The sequence below is a fragment of the Palaemon carinicauda genome, chromosome 41, assembly GCF_036898095.1.
Source record: "Palaemon carinicauda isolate YSFRI2023 chromosome 41, ASM3689809v2, whole genome shotgun sequence".
Taxonomy (NCBI): Eukaryota; Metazoa; Arthropoda; class Malacostraca; order Decapoda; family Palaemonidae; genus Palaemon; species Palaemon carinicauda.
In genome coordinates this window covers 7,131,533-7,148,521 of record NC_090765.1, presented here as the reverse complement: position 1 = coordinate 7,148,521, position 16,989 = coordinate 7,131,533, and the positions used below count along the sequence as shown (strand labels likewise).

The following is a 16,989-nucleotide window of genomic DNA, read 5'->3' as shown; positions in this document are numbered from 1 at the left end:
GTAATTAACTGCAAGGAGTATTTTTAGTAGCATGTTTGAAGTACCGTACCATATTTTAATATATACTCATATCGTGACATTCCAAAAGAGGACGTGTACACAAGCAAGTACTTCACATGCATGCTTCTGTATAACACTAACTTCACAGTGAAACATTTGCAACTAACATCTGTTTTGAATATTTTATTGTTTATACAGTGCTGTAAGGTTTTCCCATTCATTACTTCTGAGTATGTTCATTGGTGATTGTCTGCCCTAGTTCTATGCGATTAATTTCTCTTAGTTTAGTAAGGTAACACAGCATGTCACTTATTTTTCTACCACAGGTCTTATACACATTTGACAAGGTTGTACCAGTGGTCCAAGCCTCTGTCAATGCTTCCAGGAACCTTCTAGGTAAATTTTGATTTGTTTTCCTTTTAATTTACTATTATGTTCTCTCAATTGTATGTAGAGAAGGACAGAGTAGCTTATAAACTATGTCTGGCTTTCAAGGAACAATGCCAAACTGTGGTAAGGCATAGTTTCTTGATACTGTATTTAGTTGTAGATGTTGTTCTTGGATTTGTCATAACTTCTGTCTCTTATGATTATTTTGTCTATTATTTGCTATTCAATGGTAATTCATGTAAAGCAAATTAGTTTTTCATTCCATGTCACGCTTTTTGCTCTAGGTGTCCACAATACTTTTCCTATGAGTATATGCTAGTAAGCACTGTATTTTCTGACTGCACATGTAAATACACTCAAGACCTGTATTCTCAGCTCTTTTGTACAGTACAGTATTCATATCTGTTGTTACTTGACATTGAACTGAATGTATATGTCTGTGTTATGATTATAGATCTATCTCCCATATAAAAATGGGTAGAAGTAATACCCCGCCCTATGTTGTTAATTGGTTTCAAGAGATGATTTTCTATGTAGGTCGGATTCTCTCCTTTTAAAGGGACTTTCATGTTCCCTATACACATACTGAACAGGAAAACTTAATTATAACCGGCTATCATTTTATAAAAACCAGGCACCTACATTGATAAGCTTCCATGGGAAGTACTGTACTTTACAGTGCAGCGCTTCATAATTATTTTACAATGTAGAAACTGATGTAAGGTCGGGATTTGATACCTAAGGATGAGTGGCGTAAAGTCAGAACTGACGTTTGTCAAACTGATGTAAAGCGGGGTATTACTCTTCAGTATATGTTTTTGCTACTTTACTTTCTTCATCTTACTTTATTGCCATTGTTCTTTACGGTTTGATTTAGAATTAATTCTATTGGTTAGAAAAAGATGGTACAGGATTTTTTGTTTATTGTTATTCCTTTATTTCATTAGTTTGCCTGTTTTGTGTGTGGTGTAAAAAAATGTTTTAGTATTTATGGAGCATTAATAACAACCCAAGAATATTTTCCCATGTAGGTGCATAATGATTTAAAATTGCTTTCAGTACTGCTTTTTGTTGTTTAATTGTTACAAAGGACTGATAGTAGCATTTGTGTTTCTTGTATTTCTGTAGTTTGATTGGGTATTCACAGTTGTCATAAGTGTATCTCTCTGTATTAGTAAATACTGAATAAAGATTTTTACTTTCACATACTTTTGTCAAGGTAAAGAGAACTGAAAAATAATATATTCAGATAAAGTGAATGAAAAGATATCTTCATATGATAGAGAAACTACATATTTGATGCATTTGCTCTCATTTTATTGTTTATTCTGTGAGTGATGCAGTCTTTGAAGGACTGTCTCCTCATTCCTAGGGGAAGCTGCATGATCATTTGATGTTCCCTTTTTTTTTTCAAATAACTTTGCTCTGTTTTTTTTATGCTGCTTCCATTTGTTTTAGAACAAGCGGTGAAGTTTATTGCTTCAAATATTCTATTATGTTATTTATGAAAATGAGAGGGGATTTATGTTTGGTGTTGAATATCATATGGTTTATTTTTAGGTAATGATCCTTGTCTGTGTATTTCATTGTACACTAATATAAAACTGTGTTGATTTGAACCCCTAATTGGACATAACTAATTACTTTTCACTTAAGTTTATATGCTATATAGTAAGTGCCTTAGTTAAGAAACTTCAACCTATGAACTTTCACAGATAATTACCCTAGTGGGAAAGTTATTAAAAATTATTTGAATACCAGGTAAGTGCAAAATAGAAATTTAAATCCGTCTGCTTCCTTCTTATAAACACATTACGAATATACATAATATATATGTAAGCTAGTTCACTAGTGTTAGCAAAATGACCAATAACTTCATTTTTTTTCATTTTTCAATCAGCTGATTCACTATCAATAGAAGCTAGCCTACATATATATCAAGAACTCCTATAACTATGTAGTTTTACATAATAAAGGGCTATAAAACTTAGTAGAATTATATCTGATTTTTTATTTATATTTTATTTGATGTATAAATGTTAGTAGGAATCCATAATACAATTATTGACTAGATCGGTAGACATTGCAAGATCAGCTGATAAAAAAATGGGTAAAATAATAGGCTACACCTGAATGTTGAATAGCTTCACAGGCCAAAGTGCCAGGCTTTATACCCCACATCCATAAATTCAAATCCTATTAAGCTCAGGGACTTCGCTTGACTTGCGTAGACTCCCAATAACTCACCAATACTGTCCTGCCTCATAAGTAGAAATACATCAATGATGCCAGTATCATCAAATATATAAGTTCTGGGTGCCCTCAAAACTTTTCCAGTGGCCAGAAGTGTATGAGGGAGATATCCTCATGGCAGGACTAGTTCGAAGGAGTAAATAAGTTACAACATAAGGTCCTCCCACTGCACAAACTTCTACTAGTACTTTCTAGAAAAGACCTGTAAAACTGCATTTGATAAGTTCTTAGATAAAATATTCAATGGGTATCATAATTCAATAAAAGATAACCCTAAGTGACTAATATATTTTAATGAACAAATGTAATTCAGACAATGCAACATTGAATAATGCTCTGAAAGGACGATCTTATGCTTCTTTTAATCCTTTCCATATAAAATGAGTAAAGATTAATAAAAAGCTTTTTATCTAGATAAAGCATATCTTTGGCCTTATTTCTCAACTGCAATGTTATAAAGTAAAAAATAAACTAATAGAACCCAGTTTAAAGGTTTGTCTCTGAATCAGCTTGTAAGAAAATCATAAGTGAGGCCATTTGCAAGTTTGGTAACTGCAACCTTGAATACACTAACTGAATATAAAATCTTAAGCAGAATGAAGTGGCATTTTGAGAGAGATTTTGCATTTGACTTGATCACAATTGTATAAAGGGATTGAGCTTGTTCTTTTAAATGAAAATGTGGTCAACTAATTTATTGGTATATCCTTTCTCATGTGTTGAAATACTGAGAGAAGGAAAAACCCTGGTTCAGTGATGATTGTAGACACACTTATTTTGAGAAACAAGGCTTATCAACTTTGGAAAGATCATATCAGATTTGACTTAGAATAAGTGTACTCAGATCAGAGATATTGCTCAGAGAGTTTATGCTCCAGCTATAAAGGAATACAATTTAACGTAAAGGAAACTGGTACTACCTAGGAACATGAATGGTGGGCTCCCTATATATCTCTACTCTTTCGTGTAGACTTAACAGTTCGTCTTTTAGTTAAACCTGGTGGCTCAGTCACTCACTGCACAAAGGAAAAGACAGCCCTCTTGGCAGATGTGTTTGACAGCAAGTACTGTATTGTAGTGTAATGAGAAACTCAGTTTTACTGAAACTAAACTATTTAGACCAGCTTTTCGTTCCTGTAAAGTTAAGACACACTTGCTGGAGCTTGATTCATATGAGGGTGTAAACCTAACTGGTATTTTTCAAGATTTTGTAAAAAGATAAATTTCTTATCTCCTAAATTTTGTGTTATTTTTTGCCAGTTAGCACTTAGAGGAGATTTGGTAATGTTAATCCATTAACCCAATTTCCTTAACTCCTAAAATAGCGAATGTTATTTAACATCTTTTGGCAAAACTTCTAATAGGTACAGTATGCTAAAGGTAATCATCTGTTCTATAGTTTGCTGTTTGGGTTTCACAAAGACCTTGGAGTATGTGATGCCCATCTTACAATTTCCAGTGCTGTACAGAAATCCCTGAATTATGGGTTAGAAGTTTGTATGATTGGGGATTATTTTGATGCTCTCATTGACCTAGGGTAATCATGAGTCCAATGTTTTCAAACTTGAACTGAGAGGAGTAGGCTGGCCTTTTATTAGTATCAGTATTGAATGTTCAAATAATAGATTGTTAAGAGTAGTTCTTGGTGGGCACTAAAGTGAGGACAGATAGGAACATATCTGATGTTCCTCAGGGTAGTGCTCTTGGCCCATTACTTTTCATATTATATACCAGTATGCATATGTAGATTGTCCTAAAAACAAGCTTGTTGTATATGCAGATGATGCTACTCTCTTTGCATATATTCCATCACCTGAATGTAGACCTTGGGTAGCTGAATCCCTTAGTAGAGATAATAGCTAATCTTGGTGCATAGTGTAAATCAGGGGGCATGAAGTTGAACAATAACAAAACTCAAAGTGTGATTGTAAGTAGGTCAAAGACTGGTTCCTCAACATACAGATCTTTGGTTTGATAATGTCTCTTTAACTATATACAGCTCATTTAGAATTCTAGGTGTGATTCATGATCGGAAATCTACTTTTGAGAAGCACAGTCTATTTCTTCTTCAGTTACACAATAAATGGAATATTGAGAAAGTCGTGTAAGATTTTTGGCGATCAATCTATCTCGAGGAGATTATTAATTCTTTTATTCTACATCGTCTTTAGTATTATACTCCTGTCTGGTATACAGCTGCTGACTTTCATTTTAATTTGTTGGATGGAAATTTGTGGTCTATTAAATTCCTTATTCCTGATCTGGCATCATTGTTGAGTTAGTTCTATGTGCATGTTGCATAAGATCTTTCCAAAGTGTACCATTCTCAGTGTAGTACTTAGTATGCTGTTAATTCTAACAGTTTTGCCTTCTCCATCATAAGGCTCAATACTACACAGTGTTCTAGAAGTTTTGTTCCAGCTCTGACCAGATTGGGGAATGATCTTCCTAATCTGCTGTTTAAGTTGGTGAAACTTCTGAAGTTCAGAATTGTTGCAGATGTTTTTCTGTTGAACTAGTTGACATAATCAAATTAGGCCGATTGGCCAATTAAAAGTCCAAGATCCCCACCAAATTAGTGCCCCAAAGTTGATGTTTTTCTTAGAATTATTTGTAGTTGTCCATTTTGCATGATCTAGATATGGTTTCTTATGTTTCCATGCTTACCAAAGTCAATTTTAATGTTCATAAAACAAAATTGCACTTATTTTTCAAGATTTTATTGTTGATAAAGAAAAGTGACATAAATTCTTCAGGATTTTACAGTCTTTTCCAGATTGTCCATTTTTCATTCTGTAAGCTTTGCCCCCAATGTTTAAACCTTGCCACTGGTCCTTCAGATGCTACTGCTTACATATGCAGCTGCAGAGTGATGTGCAGGGGAGTGCTAAATGTAACCACTTGCATCTTTCTTTGCAGTCTTTTGTACAAGAGCACTTTGTCTGTTCCCAAAAGCTCACTGCAGTAGGGGTTAGTGTTGTGTAAGATATCTGCCATGTTTCTCCTTTCTTTATCCATTCCTATTCAGCAAGACTGCTCATGTCTGAATTGGAGATGGTTGCCTGACCCTAGATGATCCCAGCATGATAAACCACAAGTTTTACTTGTTCTATGAGGGCTGCCTGTGCTGGTAACATTGAGTTGTATGACATCTGCTTGCAACCATAAAGATCTAGTCTTGCTTCATCTACAATAGTAGCTGCACTTGATTTGTCATACAATAGGACAACAAATCTCTCCAGCCCCTGCAGGTTAAGATCATTAATAAATGTTAGATGCTGGCTGAGATCTGTGAATGTTTCAGAAACAACACAAAATATGTTCCAAGTCTTCCATGCAGATTTCTTCCAATGGAAGGCAGACATGTCGTTACATTCTATGAACTCCTGAAGGTATTGTATCCCTCTAGTTTTCTTAAACTCAACTGTAGAAAGTACTTCATGGACTGGAATTATTGAATGGTGGCTCCTTGGCCAAAGACAATCCCCATTTTCTCAAGGCATATTTCCTGTAATGATGACAGCACAGATATTGCTATGACTAGCACATCTGTGTCATTGGCCTTGATGATTATAGACTTAATCACATCAGTCGTTGCATCCCTGGCATGTACAAATATTTGGGTGTCAGGTTCCTTGTGAAAATAGGAGACATCACTGCATCCAAAGACTTCATTTTGTTGCTAATGGCATCTTCTTTAGTGACTGTGACCAACTTGTTTCACACATTTTCTCAAGGAAGTGAAACTGCTCATTCTTGTTGCTTGCATCACAAAGGAAGCTTTGCCGATTACATGTCTATGAAGTACATAGAGGTAAGGCATTGATAAGTTCTGATCCATCAAAGATGTTCTCTGCCTTGGATGTTCACTTTTACTTCAATAATTTCAAGCAGCTATGATTTCTGACATGTATGAAACTTGCCACTGTACTGAGAGATACAGGGTATGACTGATTCTTTTGCTTGAAGAATTCTTGCAAGTCACATTGTCTGTTCTGGCAGAATAAGATAGTTGAGGACTTTCTCGTTAGAAATCATCTTATTCTGTTCTTGTGAGAAGAAAGAAATGGGAATTTCTTAATTGGATCATAGAAAGGACTGTCATCTCCATCCTCTAGCTCTTCCATGAATGATTTGAACTGACCTTTGCCCTGTCAGTGATGTGTAGCTACTATTTGAGCTGAAGTTGGATGTGCTATGTTCATGGTGTTTAACACCAACAGATTTGTTTATTCCTCTTTGAGGAGGCTGACCATCTTGAGCATCACTGCAGAGAATGATATCACCTTTTCAAAGAAATATTTCTGGGCACTCATTGTCTGCTCATGGTGTTTGTTGCTATAGGTGGTATCTTTCATACATGGCCTCATATTCAGCTACTAGACCAGTAACTTGTGATCCAGTGACCATCCACCTGTAAAGAGCTAACACATCCTCTGTCAACCCAGTTGCTCCTCTGTCCCCTTTTGTTCATCATCATCATTATCTCCTCTTACGCCTGTTGATGCAAAGGGCCTCCACCGCTGATCACAGAGTTATTTTGTTCTTTTGCTTGATCGATTGCTAGGGCGATCTAGACTTGTGGAGGATGAAGTTCCTTTTTTGAAACTCCTTGGCCACATTTGAATGTTGTTGATTAACTAACATCATATCTCTGAAGTAAATTAGGATCCATCGCACATGGGTTAAAGTTCTTCACATTACAAATTGAACTCACCCTCTCTGAAGGATGAGACCAGGGTGAATATGGTGAGGTCCACATCCAGCCCCAGATTCCAGAACTGGAAGTGTGGGCTCTTTTTCCTTCATAGTTCACACCAATCATCAAAGGTCTTATCTGATATGCCAGACTCTTCAGAGCAGTAATCATGGTATATCTTTTTCATAAGCTTGTACAAGCTGCATGCAGTGATGTGGTGTGCTTGTCTTGTTGTGGTGACAGTGGATGCAGATAGGTAAGACTGCTATACCAAATGAGCCCACTTCTGCTTCCACAGTAGTACTCTTCCAGCTACTGTCCCATGGTGATGTTCTTATTGATCTCAGCATAGCCATTTCTATATGAAGTTCATGGAAAATGATCATGAATTTGCACTCTCTATACTTAAGCCATGTCCATTGCATTTGTTTGGCTAGAGCATACAATGAATGGTCAGCATTAATGACTGGTGTCTGCCTTGGGTTCAGGAAAGCCACTGTATCATGAACCTTCTCCATGGCATACTTCATCTTTGCAACAAAGTGGGCTTGGTCTCTCGACAGAGACATCATTGCTGAAATACTTACTTTAGATGGTTGGCTCCACTGCTGCATTGCATTGTGGGCTGGCTGCATCATCCTCATCCTCAGTGAATAAGAACTCTTACAATCAAGAACACTTCTTCCAAGCGTAGCAAGATCAACTGTGGTGCTGGTAAGGATTGGCTAGCTACTGGGGGAGTATTAGAGTTTTGCATGATGTATGTTGGTCAAATATTGTTATATGCTTTTGGAAGTCCAGGAACTTTAAGACAAAAAAGTCACATTATTTAAGCCATTGCGGACCCAATTAATTTCGTGTTGTGAATCATTACTGTACTGTTGTGAAGTTGAAGAAATTTGATGGGGTACAATCATTGGCAGTGCAGTGTCTTGGCAAACATCAGCCTTCTAGATGCCTCCTTTGCCTGTAAGATTGAGGGGGTATTTTGGTAATAATATTTTAAGTAAAAGTGGGTCATGTTTGCTATCAGGCATGGTAATTCTGAGCTTATGAATACAAATCCTCTATGTCTGGGAGAAAATATTATGAATTATTTAATTAGGGAAGAGTTACCAATATCACTATTAAATCCAATACATGAGATTAATAACAAATCAATATTTGATAGATAGTGTAGCAAGGGAAAGACAGGGATTCTCTAAGAATCGGTCATTAGTCTTATTTGTCTGTGTTAACACTACAGTACTGATGTAAATTTTGTCATTGGTACAATTAAAGGGTTTTTTAGGTAATTTTTTTTAAAGAATATAATGCAGTATTGCATTATGGGATAGACTACAGGTCCATTTTGAGAATTATTTTGCTTTTGCCTCTTGTGCACTAATAATTGGAAATTTGTCTTTGGTAAAAGTTAAGCGCAAATTCCATTAAATTATTTTTAGATTTAATTTTTAATGAAGAAAATTAAGATTATGATTGTTAAAATTCAATGATATATTCCAACTTAGATAAATTAAGGTGTTTACCCTTATCCTGGTTTCATATATTATACAATAGGGAAGTAAAAAGTGACTGTACTTTTATTTATTATAAATTTTTAATTTTTTAACTTGTTTACCTGTACTGAAAAGGGTTCCAGTTATCTTTCATGGATTTTCTATAAAGATTATCAAGATTATCTGCTGTTATTCATTGTCTTTCATAAATTTCATGTTAATACAGTAATGAGAAATGCACTCCTCGTTGTTTTTACGAACTTAAAATATTTTTATTGGAATAAACATACGGTTTATTGAAATCTGATTTATTTTCAGGCTTTGTAACTCGACGTCACATTGGGGAAACAAATAAATATGCTGCATATGTTGCTGAAATTGCTCCGCAAGGAGGTGTATTCTCTCTCAATATTGATTCTTCTCGACAAATTTTTGTAAGTTTGATACAGTTGATATTATAGTGTGCATAAATATGATAGAATATCTCAATATTCATTTGTTTCACTTAGATTTTATAAATAAGCAGCCATTTTAGTTGAAAAGGGTTCCAAAAAAAGTTTTCAATACTCTAATGTCTCCTTTTTGTTTTATATTTTTATATTATTAGTAATTTTCTGAATCTTTTGATTTATTTTTTTATTTCTTTATAAATGGGAAGATCGCTGCATCTCCTGGTAATTCCCTTCATTTTAATCATACAATGTATAAAGATGTTTCATGTGGTTCATATGCCACTAAATACAAGGAAGCCACTAAATACAAGGGAGATGTGTATGAGTGTTGTAATGCAAGAGGTATTAGTTTGTTGAGTATAGTTGGAAAAGTGTATGGTAGAGTACTGATTAATAGGATTAAGGACAAAACAGAGAATGCAATCTTGGAAGTACATGGTGGTTTTAGAAGAGGTAGGGGTTGTATGAATCAGATTTTTACAGTTGGGCAGATATGCGAGAAATATTTAGCAAAAGGTAAGGAGGTGTATGTTGCGTTTATGGATCTGGAGAAAGCATATGATAGAGTTGATAGGGAAGCAATGTGGAATGTGATGAGGTTATATGGAGTTGGTGGAAGGTTGTTGCAAGCAGTGAAAAGTTTCTACAAAGGTAGTAAAGCATGTGTTAGAATAGGAAATGAAGTGAGTGATTGGTTTCCGGTGAGAGTGGGGCTGAGACAGGGATGTGTGATGTCGCCGTGGTTGTTTAACTTGTATGTTGATGGAGTGGTGAGAGAGGTGAATGCTCGAGTGCTTGGACGAGGATTAAAACTGGTAGGCGAGAATGACCATGAATGGGAGGTAAATCAGTTGTTGTTTGCGGATGATACTGTACTGGTAGCAGACACAGAAGAGAAGCTTGACCGACTAGTGACAGAATTTGGAAAGGTGTGTGAGAGAAGGAAGTTGAGAGTTAATGTGGGTAAGAGTAAGGTTATGAGATGTACGAGAAGGGAAGGTGGTGCAAGGTTGAATGTCATGTTGAATGGAGAGTTACTTGAGGAGGTGGATCAGTTTAAGTACTTTGGGTCGGTTGTTGCAGCATATGGTGGAGTGGAAGCAGATGTACCTCAGAGAGTGAATGAAGGTTGCAAAGTGTTGGGGGCAGTTAAGGGAGTAGTAAAAAATAGAGGGTTGGGCATGAATGTAAAGAGAGTTCTATATGAGAAAGTGATTGTACCAACTGTGATGTATGGATCGGAGTTGTGGGGAATGAAAGTGATGGAGAGACAGAAATTGAATGTGTTTGAGATGAAGTGTCTAAGGAGTATGGCTGGTGTATCTCGAGTAGATAGGGTTAGGAACGAAGTGGTGAGGGAGAGAACGGGTGTAAGAAATGAGTTAGCAGCTAGAGTGGATATGAATGTGTTGAGGTGGTTTGGCCATGTTGAGAGAATGGAAAATGGTTGTCTGCTAAAGAAGGTGATGAATGCAAAAGTTGATGGGAGAAGTACAAGAGGAAGGCCAAGGTTTGGGTGGATGGATGGGGTGAAGAAAGCTCTGGGTGATAGGAGGATAGATGTGAGAGAGGCAAGAGAGCGTGCTAGAAATAGGAATGAATGGCGAGCGATTGCGACGCAGTTCCATTAGGCCCTGCTGCTTCTTCCGGTGCCTTAGATGACCGCGGAGGTAGCAGCAATAGGGGATTCAGCATTATGAAGCTTCATCTGTGGTGGATAATGTGGGAGGTTGGGCTGTGGCACCCTAGCAGTACCAGCTGTACTCGGTTGAGTCCCTGGTTAGGCTGAAGGAACGTAGAGAGTAGAGGTCCCCTTTTTTTGTTTTGTTTCATTTGTTGATGTCGGCTACCCCCCAAAATTGGGGGAAGTGCCTTTGGTATATGTATGTATTACTTTTGGCGTAGCTGAAATGCCAAGCCATTAGAATTTTAACGAGGGTTTACTACCCCACCGCTAGTTAGCGGGGGTAGGGAGGGTAGCTTGCTACCCCCACGCCCTCACACACACCTGTGCTAAGCTCACTTTGCTCTCGGCTGGGGTGGTAGTCTGACGTGTCCGCTGTCACCCTCGCCTTCTTTGACAGCCATTACTAATCTTTTGTTTGCTTTTTCTTTGACAGTGTGTGTGTGAAGTTGGCCTCTGCGATGCGTAAGTTTCCTGGTTTACCTGACCACCCTTGTGGTACCTATATGTTGGCAGTCAAAACGGATCCCCACTCCTTGTGTCCTTACTGTAGGGGCCAATGGTGTGATAAGAGTAATGTATGTGGTGAGTGCAGGGCGTGGTCTACCTCCCAGTGGGAGAGATTTTCCCGGCGCCGGAAGAAGTCCAGGCGGGATATTTCTCCTTCGAAGGTTTCTTTGAAAGGAGAAAATTCCAAGGGCTCTTCTTCCATGCCCCTAACCTCCTCCGAAGCTCCCACTCGATCGGTTTCTTCCGAGAAACTGTCGAGTGGTAGCGTAGGCCGCAGTTCTGTTGACCGATCTCGGGGTTTGGGAGAGGGAGTTACCTCCCATAGCGAGGCAGCTCCTCCTCCTCCCCCGGGGGAGGATTTAAATGTAAATGTAAATGTAACTAATAATGATTTGTTGCAGCTTTGGGCTTCCTTGGGGCTTGAGATTTTGCCCTCCAAGGAAGCCTTGTTTGACATGATCAGGTTGGGGGCAGCTGTCAAACGATCGCCGACGTTAGCAGAGGTTGATCCTCTGTCTTATCGTCGATGTTGTTGTGGCAGAAGCTTCCGATGAGTTATATCAAACCTCTGCTCCTGATGTTGCTGATGTTGCACTCACCTGTGCGCCAACGCTCACCTGTTCGCTAGTGCGCTACTGCGCGCCCTCATCCTGATGAGCGCCCACATTCTTCTGCGCGCCAGCGCTCGCCTACGCGCCAGCACACTCCTACTCGCCAGCGCTCGCCTGCACGCCAACGATCTCCTGCGGGCCCACGATCTTCTGATCTGTGCGCAAAAGGGAAGATAACCTCTTCCCCTGCTCCCCAGCACTCTCCAATCGCCGACGTACCATCGGACCCCGCCTGCTCACCATCCTTCACCTGCGCGTCATCGTGCGTAGTCTCCGACGTGCGCCCACGCGCGCCCCGCGCGCCCACCTATTCTTCCAGATGTACGCCTTCATGCGCGCCCCCAACATTATCGCCCTCACGGGCTCTTCGGGATCCTGCGCGCCCGCGAACAATCGTCTTCGCTCGCGTGAGCGCTCATTCAGCCTGCTGTGCGCCCTCTGCAATCTCCGGAACGCGCCCCTGCGTGCCATCGCTCGCGCCCTAGCCTGCGCGCCATCGCTCGCCCGTGCGCCATCGCTCGCCTGCGCGCCATCGCTCGCCTGCGCGCCATCGCTCGCCTGCGCGCCATCGCTCGCCTGCGCGCCATCGCTCGCCTGCGCGCCATCGCTCGCCTGCGCGCCATCGCTCGCCTGCGCGCCATCGCTCGCCTGCGCGCCATCGCTCGCCTGCGCGCCATCGCTTGCCTGCGCGCCATCGCTCGCCTGCAGGCCATCGCTCGCCTGCACGCCATCGCTCACCCGCGCGCCATCGCTCGCCTGCGCGCCAGCGCCGAGGCGCCATCGCTCGCCTGCGTGCCATCGCTCGCCTGCGAGCCATCGCTCGCCTGCGTGCCATCGCTCACCTGCGTGCCATCGCTCGCCTGCGTGCCATCGCTCGCCCGCGCGCGACCCAGGCAAAATTATATCGCGCCAGCACGATCCCCAGCGTGATCCCACGCGCGAGGCGGCAGGACGCCGCGTGGCCAGATCATCGTGATCGCGTCCCCCCCCCACAAGCGCAGAACAGCGCGCTCGCCGGAGGGAGGGAGAATTCCGGATAGATCCAGGGACTTTTCTCCTTCTTCTTCCTTTCAGGCAGACCCTACTTTGGTAACTCCTCCTAGGGATCGAAATATCCCCTTCCCTCCAGAGGGAGTGTCTGACAGCGCAGCTGTCAGTCGGCAGCCCTGGTTTGGGTCCCTAGTCAGAGCGGTCATGCAGGCTTTTAAGCCTGTTCTCTCTGAATTGGGCAACAAATCAGTGGCAGCTTCGACTCCCCTGAAGAGAAAGAGAGGAGTAGCTGACGTGGTAACTTCTCCAAGGGTGAAGCTAACTCCTCGGAAGTCTTTGAGGAAGGCCTTTTCCCCCCCAGACTTTCTCTCCCTCCCCTTCGGACGAAGATTTCCCGTCCTCAGGGGAGTCACGTGAGGTGAGGCGTTACCCCATCGCACCAATGAGGGAAACCCCACCTCGCGCAGAGAAATCTTCTCGGGTAGGGGTGGAGAAGAGCTTCCCACCATCACTGTTGGAGTCCTGCATCCCTCCCAGGAGGGAATCGAAGGACTCCAAGATTTTACCGAAGTCGTCCTCAAGGATTAGACCAGAGCCAGCCAAGCCCTCGGAGAATGTCCACGAGTCCCCCCAAGAAGAGCCTTTGAGGACAGGAGACTTCGCTGCCAGCCCTTCAGGAGGAGAGCTACAGGAGTCAGAGCATGCGTTGGCAGGTTCTGACCCTTATGAGGAATCTCAATGGGTTCGTGGACCCAGAGATTCCCCCTCGTGAGGGCAAGGACACGATCTTGGACCGAGTCTTTGGTGCTCAAAAACCCTTTAAGGCCAGCGCGGCTTTGCCCTGGTCCCAAGGGGATAAGAGTGCCAGAGATAAGGTCGAAGGCCAGCTCTCCGAGCTTGCCTCCTCCAGCTGATCCAGCACCGGTAACAAACTCCTCCCACCTCCTCGTGTCCATCAGAGGAGGTACTTTGACATCATGGAGGAGACTTGTTTAGCTCTTCCTTTACACCACTCCTTGGAAGAGCTTACCAGGGGAGTCCCTCTAGAGAGAGACTCCAACCGGCAAGTGTCGTTCTCGGCTACGGAGATCCTTAGCCAGGAGAAGGTGGCGAAGTGTGCCATGCTGGCAATTTCGTGGCTGGACATCTGGCTAGGGTCTCTGGGCATCCTGTTACGATCTGAAGACTTGTCCAAAGAGAGTACCAGGAAGGCCACGGAGACCTTTCTTCTTTCAGGCACTCGTACCATCGAGTTTCTAGCCTACCAAGTCTTGAACTTGTGAGCTAATACCATCTTGAAGCGCCGAGATGCGGTGTCTGAGAGATTCCACTAGAAGGTCCCCAGTACTGAGATCAGCAGGCTCAGACATTCTTCCATCTTGGGGAAGAATTTGTTTGAGCCTAAGGACGTGGAGCAGGCCGCTGAGAGGTGGAGGAAGTCCAACCAGGACTCTCTCCTACATAGGGCTTTAACATTGAAGCCCTATAAACCTCCAGCAACCCAGCAACCACGTCCTACCAAGACCTCGAAACCGGCAGCTGCAGCGAAGACAACGCTGTCGAAGCCCTTTCCTGTCAAGGACAAGAAAGGCAAAAAGTCCTCCAGGGGAGGAAAGAATCCTAGAGGGAGTGGCCGAGGCCGCAAACGCTAGGATTGGCAGTCCCCCTGCATGTCCACCAGTGGGAGGATGCCTACAAAGTTGTGCAAACAGGTGGTAGCAACTCGGGGCCGATTCCTGGACGATTTCTGTAATCAGTCAAGGATATTGCGTCCCGTTCACAACATCTCTACCTCCCTTGACAGCGAATCCAGTGTCGTTGAGCTCCCTTGCCATGGGATCGACAAGGGGGCAAGCCCTTCGGGCAGAAGTTCAGACCATGTTGAAGAAGGGCGCTCTCCAAGAGGTCATCGACGCGTCCCCAGGCTTCTTCAGTCGACTCTTTCTTGTAAAGAAGGCGTCTGGAGGCTGGAGACCAGTCATCAACCTCTCAGCTCTGAACAGGTTTGTCAAGCAGACCCCGTTCAGCATGGAGACGGCAGACACGGTCAGACTTGCAGTGAGACCGCAAGACTTTATGTGTACACTGGACCTGAAGGACGCGTACTTCTAGATCCCAGTCCATCCGTCTTCAAGGAAGTACTTAAGATTCAGCCTAGACAACAAGATCTACCAGTTCAAGGTGCTGTGTTTCGGTCTCTCCACAGCACCTCAGGTTTTCACCAGAGTGTTCACCGTAATATCGTCGTGGGCACACAGGATCGGCATCCGTCTCCTCCATTATCTGGACGACTGGCTGATCCTAGCAGACTCGGAGTCAGCCCTTCTTCGACACCGAGACAAACTTCTGGGACTTTGCCAAGATCTGGGGATCATGGTAAATCTCGAGAAGTCTTCTCTGCTTCCTACTCAAAGACTGGTATATCTAGGCATGATCATAGACACCAATCTCCACAAAGCCTTCCCATCAGACGACAGGATAGCAAGGCTTAGGAAGGTCGCGAGTCCTTTCCTCAGACGAGAAGAGCTCCCAGCCCAATCGTGGTTACGTCTCCTCGGTCACCTTTCATCCTTGGCCCGTCTAGTTCCCAACGATCGCCTCAGAATGAGATCTCTTCAATGGCGACTCAAGTCCTGGTGGAATCAAGGTCACGATTCCCCGGACGTCAGGATCCCTATGGGTATTGCGGAATGGACGGATCTTCAGTGGTGGGTAACAGACGAGAACCTATGAAGGGGAGTCGATCTTCTCGTCCTCCCCCTGGATTTGATGCTGTTTTCGGACGCCTCAAAGAAAGGGTGGGGGGCCCACGTTCTGCACCACAGGACCTAAGGCCTGTTGTCAGAATCAGAAAAGTGCCTCCATATAAATCTGCTAGAAATGAAGGCCGTATTCCTGGCCCTTCAACAATTCCAACGTTACCTGGCGGGTCACTCTGTGGTAGTGATGAGCGACAACACCACAGTAGTGGATTACATCAACAAGCAGGGAGGTACCTTTTCAGAGCAGCTATCCCATCTCCCAGTAGAGATACTGAGATGGACCGAAGTCCACTCGATTCCACTATCGGCTCACTGCATTCCAGGCAAGAGGAATGTGCTCGCCGACAGTCTGACCAGAGCATATCAGATAGTAAGTACCAAGTGGTCTTTGGATCATCTAGTAACCAACAAAGTCCTGACTTTGTGGGGTTCCCCAACTGTGGATCTGTTCGCTACATCGCTGAACTTCAAGCTCCCGCTGTACTGATCCCCAGTCCCGGATCCCAAGTCACTCTGGCAAGATGCCTTCCAACAACGGTGGGACAACATCAACGTATACGCCTTTCCCCCATTCTGTCTGATGAGGAGGGTACTCAACAAGACCAGAATATCGGTCAATCTCTCAAAGACCCTTATAGCTCCGCTATGGCATCACGCGGAATGGTTTCCAGACCTTCTGCAACTCCTAACGGAACTTCCGAGAAAACTCCCTCCACGACACAAGCTACTTAAACAACCCCACGCCAACATCTTTCACAAAGCTGTAGCTTCGCTTCGACTTGGAAACTATCCAGCATCTCCTCGCGGAGAGAGGATTTTTGCAACGGGTTGCGAACAGGATGTCTGGACACCTGCGAAGGTCATCCACAGGGGTCTACCAGGCAAAGTGGCGAGTTTTCTGTGGTTGGTGTCGTGGAAGTGGTATCTCTCCACTCGATGCCACTATTCCAGCAATAGTGGAGTTCTTCGTGTATTTACGAGAAAAAATGCACCTTTCAGTCTCGGCGGTAAAAGGCTATCGCTCAGCCTTAAGCCTACCCTTCAGGCTCAAAGGAGTGGACATTTCTTCTTCGCTGGAACTTTCCCTACTCATACGAAGTTATGAACTTACCTGCCCTCAGTCGGAAGTGGGACCTCCT

At 42.9% G+C, this 16,989-nt stretch overlaps 1 protein-coding gene across 1 annotated transcript in view; it reads left to right on the top strand.

The window, feature by feature from the left end:
* pigeon (protein) overlaps window positions 1-16,989 on the top strand; it is a 153,942-nt gene that overhangs the window by 31,913 nt on the left and 105,040 nt on the right. The window contains exons 3-4 of the mRNA XM_068364505.1: window positions 327-396; window positions 9,160-9,275. Of these exons, the coding sequence (XP_068220606.1) occupies window positions 327-396; window positions 9,160-9,275 (186 nt within the window). The remainder of the gene's footprint in view (window positions 1-326; window positions 397-9,159; window positions 9,276-16,989) is intronic.